This window comes from Camelina sativa, chromosome 5 (assembly GCF_030686135.1).
Source record: "Camelina sativa cultivar CO46 ecotype springtype chromosome 5, ASM3068613v1".
Lineage (NCBI taxonomy): Eukaryota > Viridiplantae > Streptophyta > Magnoliopsida > Brassicales > Brassicaceae > Camelina > Camelina sativa.
In genome coordinates, this window is record NC_141884.1 from 36,753,107 (window position 1) to 36,766,065 (window position 12,959).

Below are 12,959 nucleotides of genomic sequence, written 5' to 3' on the forward strand. Positions count from 1 at the left end.
ACATATATCATAGTTTATATTTCCATATTGATTGCTGTTATTTTTTTAGTTAGAATGGAATGTAAAATATTTAGGGAATAAAATTTGAATTAATGTTATTTTTGGAAATCTTTTAGGGGATAATGTTGTAAATAATTTTTTTAATAAACAAAACTAAAAAGGCATAACACAAAATGTACTTCAAAAATGTAATATAGATTTGGAACATGAAACCCATATGTTGAACCTGTTTCAGGCCTTCAGTACATAATTATATCAAATTTTAATTATATAAAGTGTTACAGAGATATTTTTTATATATGTATTTGAATGTCTTGGTTCCTCTGTCTAATAAGTAGAAATTATTGTAGTTTCTCTTTTAACACTCACAGAAACAGGTTCCAAAATTACAGTTAACAATCTTGCAACCCTTAGGACAGTATTTGATGCATTCCTTATCTCTGCGGCAAGATACATTGGTCTCATAAGTATCCATTGTTGATGCTTCAGGACAATTTCTTCCGATGCAGTTCACTGCCATCTCTCTCGCGTCACCCATAGACAAACCTTCCACAATACATACAAACAAACCGTCAAAACAAAACCGAAGCAAAAATCATATAACACAGAAGAAGTTATCATAGAAGGAAACATTACAAAATGCTATGACTGTGAGGGAGAACAAGAAGACGAGCTTAAGAGACATTTTCTCCATTGCAAATTGTAACCTTCAAAATTTTTCTTGTTTCTTTTTTTTGTTGTACAAGTGATGAAGAAAGAATTCAGATTGTTCTCGTTTATATATAGAAGTAAGTTAAAATGGCAACAAATCTTTTGTGTGAAGGTTATACCAAGTTTAGTCAGATTCTTTCTGATTACACATTGATTTAGTCCAACTTGTGAGATCTCTCCATTTTAAGAATTCACGTTACAATTTGTTTTTTTATAGAGGGAAGTAAACCAAAACTTGAGACACATTGCTTGTAATAAATACAAGATAAATGAGTATATACAACACAATGTACAACTGGCGAATACAAATTGCTACCATTTCCACTGAAGATATTTTTCCTTAATAAACCGAACCAAAGAACGAACAAAATAATACAAAAAGTAAGGCTAATGCTGGTATGTGTTCCAAGTTTCGTGCCCTTGTGATCTTCATGACCGTGCTAAACATAGACTGGTTCTCTGGTTCTTTCCTTGTTCTCTCACCCTCCTTTTGCAAACAGAGCAAAGACCGCATAATATTAGTAACAAGAGAGGTTCTATGATCTATATTTGGGTTATATCAATCATTTTTCAGAAGCAACAAACTAAATTACCTGCCTGCAGACTTTCAGGAAGTGCCTCTATTCCATGACCCTCTCCTTGAAACGGCAGCTCTTTGTCCTCAGCATATGATCCATTTCTTTGGTATGTATTTGAGCATTGGTTCACTCTCAGTATTTTGTTTTCCTTTGCCAAAGAATATAGCTGAGGGAAAACAAACATTAATGTGTCAACAATGATTTGCTTTTGTGTCCCCCTAAAGAAAATAATTATGTGCATAGCCTAAAGTACCTGCTCTTGTATACGCTCCCTTTCACTGGATAATTGCAACAGCATATCCATCAAAACCTTGTTCCTTGTAGTTATTTCTTGTGCATATCTCTCTTTCTCGTCGTTAGCTAGATTCAACATTGCTTCTAAGGATTTGGCTTTTTGCTTCAAAAAGGTCACGTCTCTGTTGAGTTCAGAGTTTGTGGTGGAAAGCACAATGCATTGCTCCTCCACTGTCTCCGTTCTACTCTCGGCTTTTGAGGCTTTAGACTTGAGATCTTCGATTAAGGTTTCCATGTCCCATATTGCTGAATACAACATGTTCTGCTGTTCTTGACTTGCTTCTGATGATACTTTGGAGTTTTGTAATTGCACTTCTAATTCCCTGACTTGCTTCTCCAGAGAGTTCACCTTCTTTGTCTTTTTCTCATCAGCATCTTTGAGAAAATTGAGCTCCTCAGTAAGTTCAAGATTTGCAGCAGTTAGCTCTTTGTTCTTGCTTTCTCCACTCTCAGCTCTGCTTTCAGACTCGAAAAGGCTTTCTTTAACCGACTCATTCGCATTTTCCATTTCAGCAAGGTGTACCAGAATCTCTTGTTTAGAGGCATTAACACTTCTCAGCTCAAGCTCACTATTTCTTAGCTTTTGTTCAGCTGACTTCACATGTTCTCTCAAAGTGAGTACCTCTGAAACTGTCTCACTATTTTCTGCAATTCTTCCCTCAAGCTTTTCCACCAGAACATCTTTTGCTTCGAGTTGTACAGTGCAGTCTTCAAGCTTAGCCTTAAGTTCAGATTCCCGTTGAGCTGACCCATTCAGACTAAACTGGAGAACTTGTAAACGTCCAACAAGTTCCTTTGAAATACCTGTAAGCACCTCTGAAGAATTATCTGCCTCTAGAAACCGTCCCCATATAAACTCTGATGCTTCTTCCATCCGAGAAGATACCTCCTCCGTGTAATGTAGCTTGAGTTTCAGTTGTTCTTCATTTTGCTGGAACTCAATTAACTTCTTCTCAAGCTCTAGCTCTCTTGACAGTGACTTCTCAAGCATCCTCAAAGCATTTTTATGCCTTAAGTCCGATGGTCTCAGCGCATATTTCTGCCTTAAATCTTGACCGTTTCCTGAAAACTCCACTGTCTCCTCGTTTTCACCTGCCAACATGTTTGTCAAATAACAATCAGAAGCTAAGTAATCCAAAGCACCAATAACTTTAAAATAAACATATGTCAATAAGTGATCTCTTACTTGTTCCATTTCTTATGTAATGAAGTGTTCTTCGAAGCTGAGCTAATTGCAAAGTGATCTCTGAAACTTGTCCCCTAGACTGCTTCAAAGATTCTGCAGATTCAGCCAACTTGCCTTCAACAACAATAGAATTTGCATGTTTGCAACTAGATATCTTATAAGAAGTGTCAACGATTTGAGCTTCCAACACATCCAAAACCTCGTCCACTTCCTTTAACTCAGACTCCAATATACCACATAAAAGATCAAATGTCAAAGCCTTTTCAAAAGATGCAGCAGAAGAATCAGGTGTCCCCATCCCTTCAAGATCATTATCCCATGCCAAAAGATGCATAAGAAGAACATGCAGGTTCAGAAGCTTTTCACAAGTATAAGCAGAGTCTATCTCTAGTTTTGTCAACATCCTTAACATCTCTTGCTCCTCCTCACTCCTATTAGAAAAATGCTCCTCCCGAATGACTTCTTCCATTCTAGGCTTAAAAATTCAAAATTCCAAAGCTTAGCTAGGAACAAGGAAAATATCTAATCCAAAGAAAATTGAAATCAAAACAATAACATTGTAAGTTTGTGATTATGAGTGAGTAGGCACACTATCTTTCAAATGGAGTTATCGCCTACTTAAATGACAAAAAAGGAGACCATGCTCATCTCCTAGTTCTCAGTTAAGACATCTCTCTCTCATACACACACATACAACTACAATTGCCTCGAGTTCCAATCCTAGCACTAGTCATAGCTCCAATCTTCTATATGAAACCAATGATTCATCAACTAAAACAAGAACATCCACGCAAATAAATGAAAATGTTATCCCAGTACTCCTTCCCAGAAACACATTATAGAATGTGGTACCAAATCAAATTGCTGAGTTTTTCATAAAACTTTAAAACAAAGAGAACTCAACTTGAGAAGTAAAGTATTCTTGATTACATCCACTTGTCAAGAAAAGACCAAATAAGCCAAGTCAGTTGTGAAAAGACCTCCACCCAAAAAATATTACTAATTTTAGCAGTTTTAGTACAGCAAGATTCAAACTTTACAATGAAAGCAGAAACAAAAGATCAAAATTCAACAAGCCAGACAAAAATGGTAACAGACAAAACAGAGAGTTTCAAGATCGAACAGGATCTGGAAATATTAAAAACCTTACCGATCAAAATCTGTAATACGAGCCCAGACAGAACAAACAGAGAGAGAGGGAGAGAGCCTTTACTCCGTCAACGAACTTCAATTTTTGTTTTTTCAACTGTGGTACCGGTCACGGTGTTTCCTTCCTGGCGTCAGGAAAATGTAGCTAAAATGCGCAGATGCTGTTTTACAAGTCAGCCAACGATAAAAGAAAGAACGCGCATGTTAGTGTTATTTGCGTAGGTTAGCGGGAGTGCTATGTTGTGGTGGACGTTGAATTATTGGTAATGGTACTATAAAGGAGAAGGAGAAGAAGAAACGACTCTCTCTTATTGGTTACAACTTACAGCTATAAAAGGCCTTACAAAAATCTGTTTCCTCTACTCTCGTGATAACTATAACACACTTTGAGATGTAATATAGTTAGACAATTAATGTAATAATAATGTTTCAAAATTCTAAAAACAAAATTTGATTTTGCATATTTTTGTGTTTAACGTGTAGATAATATTATGATACACTTTTTCACCAAAAAAAATATTATGATACACTCACATTAAAGATTATGATATTTTGTATATAATTACAAATTCAAATTATTATTTTTTGTTAGTATACAATTGTATTCTCAAAGTTAGTAGTACAATTTATTATTGAATGGCATGTGTCTAACGGCGATGATTTATTTTTTAAAAATTGATGACATGTATCTACTACTCTAATTCAATTTTGTGACAGGGTGACGGATTAGATATGCGGAATTAATGTATGTGATTGAGATTAAATATTTGTGGTCAGGTCAACATATGGTTGAGACTTAAACTAATTGTGAATGTGTAGAGTAGAGTAGAGGACATGATGTGGTTGCTTTGTTTATGATGATGGTTCGATTGTGTATGTTAATATATATGGTGAATATTACGAGGGTAATTGTGACTGGCTCGTGACTGGCCGTGACTATGTACGGGAATCGCGAACGTATGTATAGAAAGCGTTCTATTGTTTACAAGATGTGATTATCATGTGTTGAAAACTTGAAGTAGAACGTAAGATACATAGTTTGTAATATATATTGACAAGAACGATCGTCTCACTCACACAGTCACACTAACCATTAGTAGTTGTTCAAGCTTATAGTGCAGGTTAAGACACTCGAGGTAAAGAATCTATGCATGCGAGACTACATGATTATCAAGACGTGTCAAAGGTTTGTCTTCAGAAATCTGTGTTTTGAATTGTGTTACCATTTTTTAAGAAAAGGTAATCTTACTAGATTAAATTTTATATATCTCCAAGTTGATTACGTGATCCTAATACCATTTCAAAGCATGTTAAAATAAACTTGGGTTTTATTTTGTAAGATATTTTTAATTATTTGGGCAAAAAAACTTGGTTGTATACCTAACAAAAATTGTTCTACGTACAGCATTTTATGTTCCAAGTGCTCTACAATTTTTATAAACTTACTGATAATATATTTGATGTAAAGTTTGTAATCGTGTTTGTAATAACTGATCTTCGCCATATGTAAACAATATTACAAGTGTTACTACTTACTTTTTTTTTTTTTTTTGGTTCTTTGTCATCTGGTATAAATTAAAATATAAAACGAGTGTTGCTTAAAAACTGATAAAAACTACCATTTTCTTGTCGTCAAACAAAATTTTGTAATGTTAATATATTTTTCATATGCTAAGACGTCCAAAATAATTTTTTAACTAAAATGGGAAGAGTATTACACATGTGGTGATGATGGGTGATTTAGTTAGTAAAATCAACTAAGCTCAAATAATTTTCGAGCTCTTATGTTATGTGTAATTAAAAAAGAAAAAAAAAAAGTGACTAGGTACATAGTGGCAATAATTTATCGAGTAATATTAAGAAGTTAATAATGCAGCATATGCTTAAACTATGGCTTCAAAAAGTAAAACAAAAAACATAAAATTAAACTATGGTTAAATAATATAAGGAATAAAAAAATAGAAAAAGAGAAGATAAAGTGAAGGTGTGGGCTGGAGAGTTCAATTATTATAAGGTTTAATTTCTTATAGGTCTTTGGAAATTGCAAGTCCTAAGGCCAACTAATAATGACCTCGACCTTTGCGCTAACCGGACCGTCCATCTACTACTCTTCCTTTATTTTATTTTAAATCATTTCTTTCTTAATACTAGTTGTTAATACGTTTACACTTGTCCATGACCACATTTAACAAATGCTTTGTGTTAGGCGAAAAAAAAAAAGTAATTTGCGTCAATAATCGTTTACCTAGTTAATAAAGTATACCAAGTTGTTATAGTTAAAAAACTAAATTTACGTAATTTTGGAAAAAGTTATACCAAGAATTTTTATTTGGGACAGATCTTGCGTTGCGTGTGCTTTGATCTTTGACCTCATCGCAAGTTAAATAAGAGAATAGCTCACTACTATATATAATGCAGTGAATGAAATTGTCATCACTTCATTGGTATCATACAAAGGAGCGTTATAGAATATGCAAAAATAGGATTCGTAGGCTCAAAGTAATTACTAGGTCTTTTATTGTATTCGTATGACGGTCGATTTTTGTTTTTTTTTAACAATGTAAAACGTAGTGGTTGTCAACAAAACAAAAAGAAAGTATAAAAACAGCTAACTTATTTATTAACGTTTGCTTAAGTAGTGCTTGCAAATTCTTTAAACACTACACTAATGATACATTTACATAGATCCAGTGACATTTTTTGACTAAAGTGATTTAGGGCATCTCCAACTCCACTCTAATTTAGAGTCAAATCTCTATTATAAATCAACATTTACTTCAACCCTATTCTATAATTTATTCTAAAATAGAGAAAATGATAGGATTATTCTATATATAGAGCAACTCTATTTCCACCTCTATTTTTTTACACTAACTCTATTTTAGAGTTGAAAATAGAGTAATACATTGGAGGAAAACAATACTCTATTTTTGAGTTACTCTATTTTAGAGGAAAAAATAGAGATATACATTAGAGATGGTCTTATGTAAGCAAGTTCGAACATACTCTAAATCTTGCTTAAGATGACTGATCTATATATGATTTGATTGGTCAAGCCATGCATTTTAGTACTGACCGAGTTAAACCAGAATCGAGACTGGTTAATCAATGAGTAACAAACTAACAATTATTTGTAATCTCGGCTTAATGTTTGTTAAGCTCAATCAAGTGTTAACCGGAAGTTTTGTCTTTTGTTTTGTTATGAATTTACATATAATGATATAAATAATTTTTATGACATTAATAGAAGGTTTTTTTATTTCTTTTGTGAAAATGCCTAAAAATAAGAAACGATTGTAATATATTTCTAGCTAACAAAATCGTAATATAAGACCTCTATCGACCACGAAGAAGATCTCGTAGATTATTTGACTAACCAAGACGTACGAATAAATTTATAATGAATAAAGAGGTTCTCATCAACTCACAAGTTGTCTATAAGCTGACAGAATGTATAACACAGCTTGAATATCTAATTAAACTATTCCAAGAGACAGTAAAAGATCTAACTATTGTCCAATATTGAAATATTCTTTTTCTTATCATCATAGTAGTAATATTATTATAAGTTTGCTATGAATCTTTTAGTAAGTCGTAGCAGTACGGTTTTACAACTAGACTTGAGCTGCAAAAAAAATATTCTTGAGCGAAAGCAAGCGGTCAAAAGACACAAAAATAACTTTAAGAAAAATATATAATAAAATCTCCAACAAACCGTGCATGAAAAATAAAATTAATATTTTAAGAATTACATATGATTCGGTACAAAATCCAAAACATTGAACATGAAACCAATAATTGCTATGATTATTCGCAAGCATATATTTATTTATTGTTTTTTTCACTATTCAACATTTTTGGCTCACTTATGAATACAATTTTATTGTTACTACTTACTACTAGTACTTTTATATAAAAAAAACATTTGAATATGGAAACTTGAACTTATTCAACATTGAAACTAGCTAATAAAATCATAAAAGTATGCACATGACTGACTAAAAAAGTTAAAAACAAAAGTGTTGACCCAAAAAAAAAGAGTTAAAAAGACAGACTAAAAACAAGTAATAATGAACATGTTAGCAAGCATTAAGCTCACAAAAATGATCTTTACTTATATTTTCCAATGTGTGATATAGAAATAGAATTGAATGAATGATTACTAATGTCGGTAATATTACTTCAATAAATAAATAAATTCGGAATAATTTAAAAATATATTTTTTAATAATGTTATATGAAGTAGGCTTAAGCTAGATGTATTTTTAGGAATTATTTTACAAGACAAAACCTAATTCATTAATTATAGAAACAAGAAAATAAATTAAAAACATAAATAAATATAGAGATAACCCCAAAATGAAAGTTGTCACTGTCAGCAGATTTGTTAGAACTAGAATAATTACGTGTTACAGATTTAACTAATTTAATCACTCAATTTTTAAACTAAACCCTCTCTTACACACACCGAAAAAAAAAAAAAAAAAGAGGTCTCTGCAAATTATAATGCTTGGATACTTTGGCTATGGCGGTGTTTATGTTTAATGATCAAAAAGCTCTGTTTTTTATGCAAGCGTGGGTATAAATCCATTACCTTTCCCTAAATTTTTTTCTCTTCTTCTTCTTCTTCTTCTTCGATTCACTTCCTTTTTCTTTTTTTTTGTTTACTCCGTTTCTAAAAAAAAAGGTCACTCCTTTGCTTATCTTTCTCTCTCTCTCTCTCTGCAGCTGAAGAACAGAGAAAAAAAAGGTTTTTTAGTATCTGACCCAAAGGACCCATAAAGCTTTTTCCTTTGTGTTAGAAATTGAGGGATAAAGATTCAAACTTTGTTCAGAAAAAAAGTGGCACAGATTCTGAAAACTATGGGTATCTTTTTCTCCCTGACTCTTTTTTACTTCTAATTATATATATAAGCTTCAATCCAGTTTAGGGTTTTTTGGAGTTTCGTACGGATTTGGGTTTCTCTGATTCTTTAATTTGAAAATCAATTGTATGTACTTGAAGGTGGTGGAGGATTGTGTCTTTGTTCACTGTATCTTCAAAGACGAAGTTGAATGGTTTGGTTTGTAGTGGTTTTGATCTTGGGGGAGGTTCTCTTTTGATTGATTAAGTGGTGTTGTTGTTGTTCATCAAGTTTAGAAGAAGATGGATGTGAGTGAAGAGAAGAGGAATCGTAATAGTAGTAACTATGATGATACGGTTGATAATCCAACTGTAGATTGGCAAGTTTCGGGTTCTAATCCGGTCTCTGCTTCGATTGGTTCATATACTCAAGAGAATCTGATTTCAGCTTGTCCTTCGTCTTGTTCACCATCTCAGATGATGGATTCATTTGGTCAAACTCTTTGGTATGATCCCACTAGTGTTCAGCAGGCTGTGGGTTATGGTGGTGGTTTTAGTGTCCAGAACAGTGGTGGTAATGCTTCGTCTTCTTCTTCTTTTAGGGGTAATATTGATAGATCTCTTGAAATGGGTTGGAACCTGCCTAATTTGTTGCCTCCTAAAGGCAATAATGGTCTTTTCTTGCCGAATGTGAGTAGCTTCCTTCCTCCGAGTATGGCTCAGTTCCCGGCTGATTCAGGTTTTATAGAGCGTGCTGCGAGGTTTTCGCTCTTTAGTGGTGGGAATTTTAGTGATATGGTGAATCAACCACTTGGGAATCCTGAGTCTATTGGTTTGTTTCTTCAAGGTGGTGGAACTATGCAAGGGCACTGCCAAAGTAATGAACTTGGTGAACCTCACAATGATGCGTCTATAGTAGTGAAAGAACCAAATGTTAGATCAAGTGAACAATCTAAACTGAATGTTCCTGGTTCCGGGAATGTATCTGAGGATACTCAGTCTAGTGGTGGTAACGGTCAGAAAGGTGGGGAAACCTCTTCTAAAGGCTTTGACACAAGGAAGAGGAAAAGAAATGGGCAGGTGAAGATTTGAAGTTGCTCTTTTAGTTTTTTGTTCTCTCTCTGCCTTTATAAAAGTTAACACTCGTAACGTTTCTGTTTGTAGAATTCTGAAGCAGCTCAATCGCATAGATCGCAGCAGTCTGAGGAAGAACCAGACAACAAGAGGAATAAAGAGCAAAGTCCAAATTCACCTGGAAATAAGACAAACAGTGGGAAACAACAGGGAAAACAAAGTTCTGATCCTCCAAAAGATGGATATATTCATGTGCGGGCACGAAGAGGCCAGGCCACAAATAGCCATAGTCTTGCAGAAAGGGTACAATCTCTACAACTATCTTGGAAGTTGAAGTTGAATAGAAAGCTATCTCTTCTTGTATTTTCATCTTAATTACTTTTGTGATTATAGGTTAGGAGAGAAAAAATTAGTGAAAGGATGAAGTTTCTTCAAGATCTTGTTCCGGGTTGCAACAAGGTAAGTTCTTTTTAAGCGTTTATAACGATGGATCTTAATATGTAAGAACAGAGACTAATGCAGAAAAATGAATGTGTGTGCAGGTGACTGGGAAGGCAGTTATGCTTGACGAAATCATAAACTATGTACAATCACTACAACGCCAAGTTGAGGTATGACAGTTTCCTAATTCTCGATGAAGTATTCTTTGTGTTTGCTTTTTATGTTCAATTCTTTTTCTCATTCTCTTTTGCTTAAAACAGTTTTTATCGATGAAACTTGCAACTGTGAATCCACAAATGGACTTTAACCTTGAAGGTCTTCTTGCAAAAGATGTAAGATATTTTTGCAAGTCTTTCAACTAATTCTCCTTATCATTTGAATCATCCTACTAAGGTTCTTATAACCTGAATTCTATGCGCAGGCACTTCAGCTACGAGCTGGTTCTTCATCTACAACACCATTCCCCCAAAATATGTCAATGGCTTATCCTCCTCTACCACATGGATTCATGCAACAGACCCTTTCCAGCATCGGACGGACCATAAGTTCACCATTGTCTCCTATAAATGGTGGATTCAAGCGACAGGTATGTATGTATTAGCGGTCTGGAAACTGAACAAATCCGAACTCGTAATCTGATATTGTTGGTGATTGTTTATGCAAAATAGGAAACAACTGGATGGGAGGGTGATTTGCAAAACGTGATCCACATTAACTATGGAGCTGGTGATGTCACACCCGACCCTCAAGCAGCAGCTACAGGTGAAAACTGAAACCTGTTTTAACTCTTTTTCACCAAGTAATAGTAATAGTTTGTTTTGGTAAACCTTCTCTGTAATTTTTTTCTTGTTACAGCATCTCTTCCAGCTGCAAATATGAAGGTTGAGCCATGATATTTCTTCTTGTTAGATAGAATATGAAATTATTGTAATCTTTCTATTTATTTTTATTTAAAGTTACTATGTACTATATTATAATGATGCTATTAACGAATATGATACTACGACTACTAGTACTACTACTAAGCGTTTGAGATTAGTGGAAGAAGAGTATAAATTGTGAACACTAACAATGCAAAATAATAGTTTTGTATAAGTCATAATAACATTTTAGTTTGCCGTCTATCTATTTGTACTTGTACAGTATTGTGTATTCGTTGTGACGCCTGATATATGAAAATATAACTCGTTTTTAAAGTTTGCAAAATAAATGTTATATTGTATAATATAATATATAATAGACAAGATTATGGCTTGTGCTACAATATGGGTTAGATGTTTTTCTCTGCGATTGAAAATTTGGATCATCATATTTAATAGATATTTATCCCTACTTCATGTTAAATTTCTATTTTGGTTAGATTAATTTAGGCTGAATAGTATTTGATTTTATTAAATACTAGGATGTCGGTCCGTGCGTTACCGCACGGGAAAGTGAAAATTTAAAATGACTAATATTATTAATTTTATATTTTGAGTAAAACTTTATAGTAATTCGTTAATATAAAAATTGTAAATAGTGACTAAGATGAATAAACAAATTAGTTAAATAAAATATTTGTTATATATATTAAAATAAAAAATTGATTCAGTGACAATAATAATGTTAAAGATATATACAGAGGATGAGAAGCCAAAATTCTCTGCAAATTTCCTGTTTTATGTTGTAATAAAACATCACGTTCACCAACATCTGAGAAACCACCCACAACTAAACCTGTTATTTCATTAGCTGATGGTAATTCATATTGACGTTTCCTCTTATCATCTCCTACCATATGGATTTTCAGTTCCTCATCATTCCTGCTTTCATAACGATCTCTAGCTTTTCTAAATGTTTTGGCTAGAATATTATTTTCATCAAGCATGTTTATTAGAGCTAACAAAATTTGCTCATCTACTATTTCTTTGCCATTTGGAAATATAGATAACCTATTTTTCTACTCATTAGCGGTATCAAATATATACATCTGTAAAAATTTAGGTTGTTGCCCATCCAATGGTACAAGTGACCCAATACTATGATAATTTTCACCATGCACTTACAAAAAGGACCTGCTGAATTTAAAATTGAATAATCAATGTCAGCACCCATAGAGCACATAGAGAGCATAGAATTATATACTCTAATGTGTCTTCGGAAAGATGGATCGGAGAGAAGCTTTTTTAACAGAAGCGGAGGTTCTTGAATGTTAGGCAATTTGACACGCCCTTGTTTACAACATATTGTAAATAAAGGTCTTTTTGTTTGCCGATCCTTTGCAGTACTTTCCTTAGGCCATACTAGCGCATCACAATCCCCACACGGCCAAACCTTATTAATTGATTCCGTTTCATTTTTTTCGATGATGCAGGTTTTTTACCTACATTAAAATAACCAATTTGTTTATTAATTACCGCGAGAAACCGTAATAATGAAAACGCAAAAAACAAACCAGTCAGATTTGCTAAATCTACAGAAAGAAAATTGAGAGAGAGAGAGAGACGAAGCGTAGAGCTCTAATAGAAAACTTTAGTTCAGTAGTGGTGAGCTCTAATGACATTATTCGTTTTGCGTAATTACGTACAGAACCACCATATATTAGGAATTGATTTCCCACTTATGTCTATGAATCGGTACCATCATGTTCTTCAATCAACGACATTGAAAACGAAGTCGATGTGGTGAAACAGATGATAATAAT

General features: G+C 33.4%; 3 protein-coding genes across 8 annotated transcripts; 1 reads left to right on the plus strand and 2 right to left on the minus strand.

Annotated features, from left to right (window-relative positions):
• Positions 1–218: 218 nt before the first annotated feature.
• On the minus strand, positions 219–736 carry LOC109133030 (putative defensin-like protein 263). The gene is made up of 2 exons (XM_019245560.2): positions 637–736; positions 219–546 (listed from the first exon to the last, which is right to left on the minus strand). The coding sequence occupies exons 1-2, from the start codon at positions 692–694 to the stop codon at positions 359–361; spliced, it is 246 nt and encodes an 81-aa protein (XP_019101105.1). The 5' UTR covers positions 695–736; the 3' UTR covers positions 219–358.
• A 129-nt stretch (positions 737–865) lies between these two features.
• On the minus strand, positions 866–4,311 carry LOC104787950 (WPP domain-interacting tail-anchored protein 2-like). 6 transcript variants are annotated; one of them, XM_087451167.1, is made up of 5 exons: positions 3,920–4,311; positions 2,770–3,239; positions 1,543–2,675; positions 1,305–1,455; positions 866–1,195 (listed from the first exon to the last, which is right to left on the minus strand). In XM_087451167.1, exons 2-5 carry the CDS (start codon positions 3,236–3,238, stop codon positions 1,191–1,193), a joined length of 1,758 nt encoding a protein of 585 aa, XP_087307293.1. In that variant the 5' UTR covers position 3,239; positions 3,920–4,311; the 3' UTR covers positions 866–1,190. The 6 variants fall into 6 exon arrangements, with proteins under 6 accessions (XP_087307293.1, XP_087307291.1, XP_087307290.1 ...); XM_087451165.1 differs by having other exon boundaries at positions 866–1,198; positions 3,920–4,301; XM_087451164.1 differs by having other exon boundaries at positions 866–1,198; positions 1,309–1,455; positions 2,770–3,244; positions 3,920–4,287.
• Positions 4,312–8,286: 3,975 nt separating this feature from the next.
• On the plus strand, positions 8,287–11,398 carry LOC104787951 (transcription factor bHLH49). The gene is made up of 10 exons (XM_010513616.3): positions 8,287–8,497; positions 8,647–8,785; positions 8,924–9,841; positions 9,926–10,138; positions 10,229–10,294; positions 10,378–10,446; positions 10,537–10,608; positions 10,698–10,862; positions 10,945–11,038; positions 11,132–11,398. Exons 3-10 carry the CDS (start codon positions 9,065–9,067, stop codon positions 11,167–11,169), a joined length of 1,494 nt encoding a protein of 497 aa, XP_010511918.1. The 5' UTR covers positions 8,287–8,497; positions 8,647–8,785; positions 8,924–9,064; the 3' UTR covers positions 11,170–11,398.
• Positions 11,399–12,959: the final 1,561 nt, after the last annotated feature.

What these genes read in the sequence shown, in the direction of transcription:
- LOC109133030 (XM_019245560.2), bottom strand. Translation starts at nt 694, where the DNA reads ATGGAGAAAATGTCTCTTAAGCTCGTCTTCTTGTTCTCCCTCACAGTC. An exon ending in CCTCACAGTCATAGCATTTT is followed by an intron (nt 547 to 636) that starts GTAATGTTTCCT and finishes GTATTGTGGAAG; the next exon opens with GTTTGTCTATGGGTGACGCG.
- LOC104787950 (XM_087451164.1), bottom strand. Translation starts at nt 3,238, where the DNA reads ATGGAAGAAGTCATTCGGGAGGAGCATTTTTCTAATAGGAGTGAGGAG. An exon ending in TTACATAAGAAATGGAACAA is followed by an intron (nt 2,676 to 2,769) that starts GTAAGAGATCAC and finishes ACATGTTGGCAG; the next exon opens with GTGAAAACGAGGAGACAGTG. An exon ending in GGGAGCGTATACAAGAGCAG is followed by an intron (nt 1,456 to 1,542) that starts GTACTTTAGGCT and finishes GTTTTCCCTCAG; the next exon opens with CTATATTCTTTGGCAAAGGA.
- LOC104787951 (XM_010513616.3), top strand. Translation starts at nt 9,065, where the DNA reads ATGGATGTGAGTGAAGAGAAGAGGAATCGTAATAGTAGTAACTATGAT. An exon ending in AGAGGAAAAGAAATGGGCAG is followed by an intron (nt 9,842 to 9,925) that starts GTGAAGATTTGA and finishes TTCTGTTTGTAG; the next exon opens with AATTCTGAAGCAGCTCAATC. An exon ending in TTGTTCCGGGTTGCAACAAG is followed by an intron (nt 10,295 to 10,377) that starts GTAAGTTCTTTT and finishes ATGTGTGTGCAG; the next exon opens with GTGACTGGGAAGGCAGTTAT.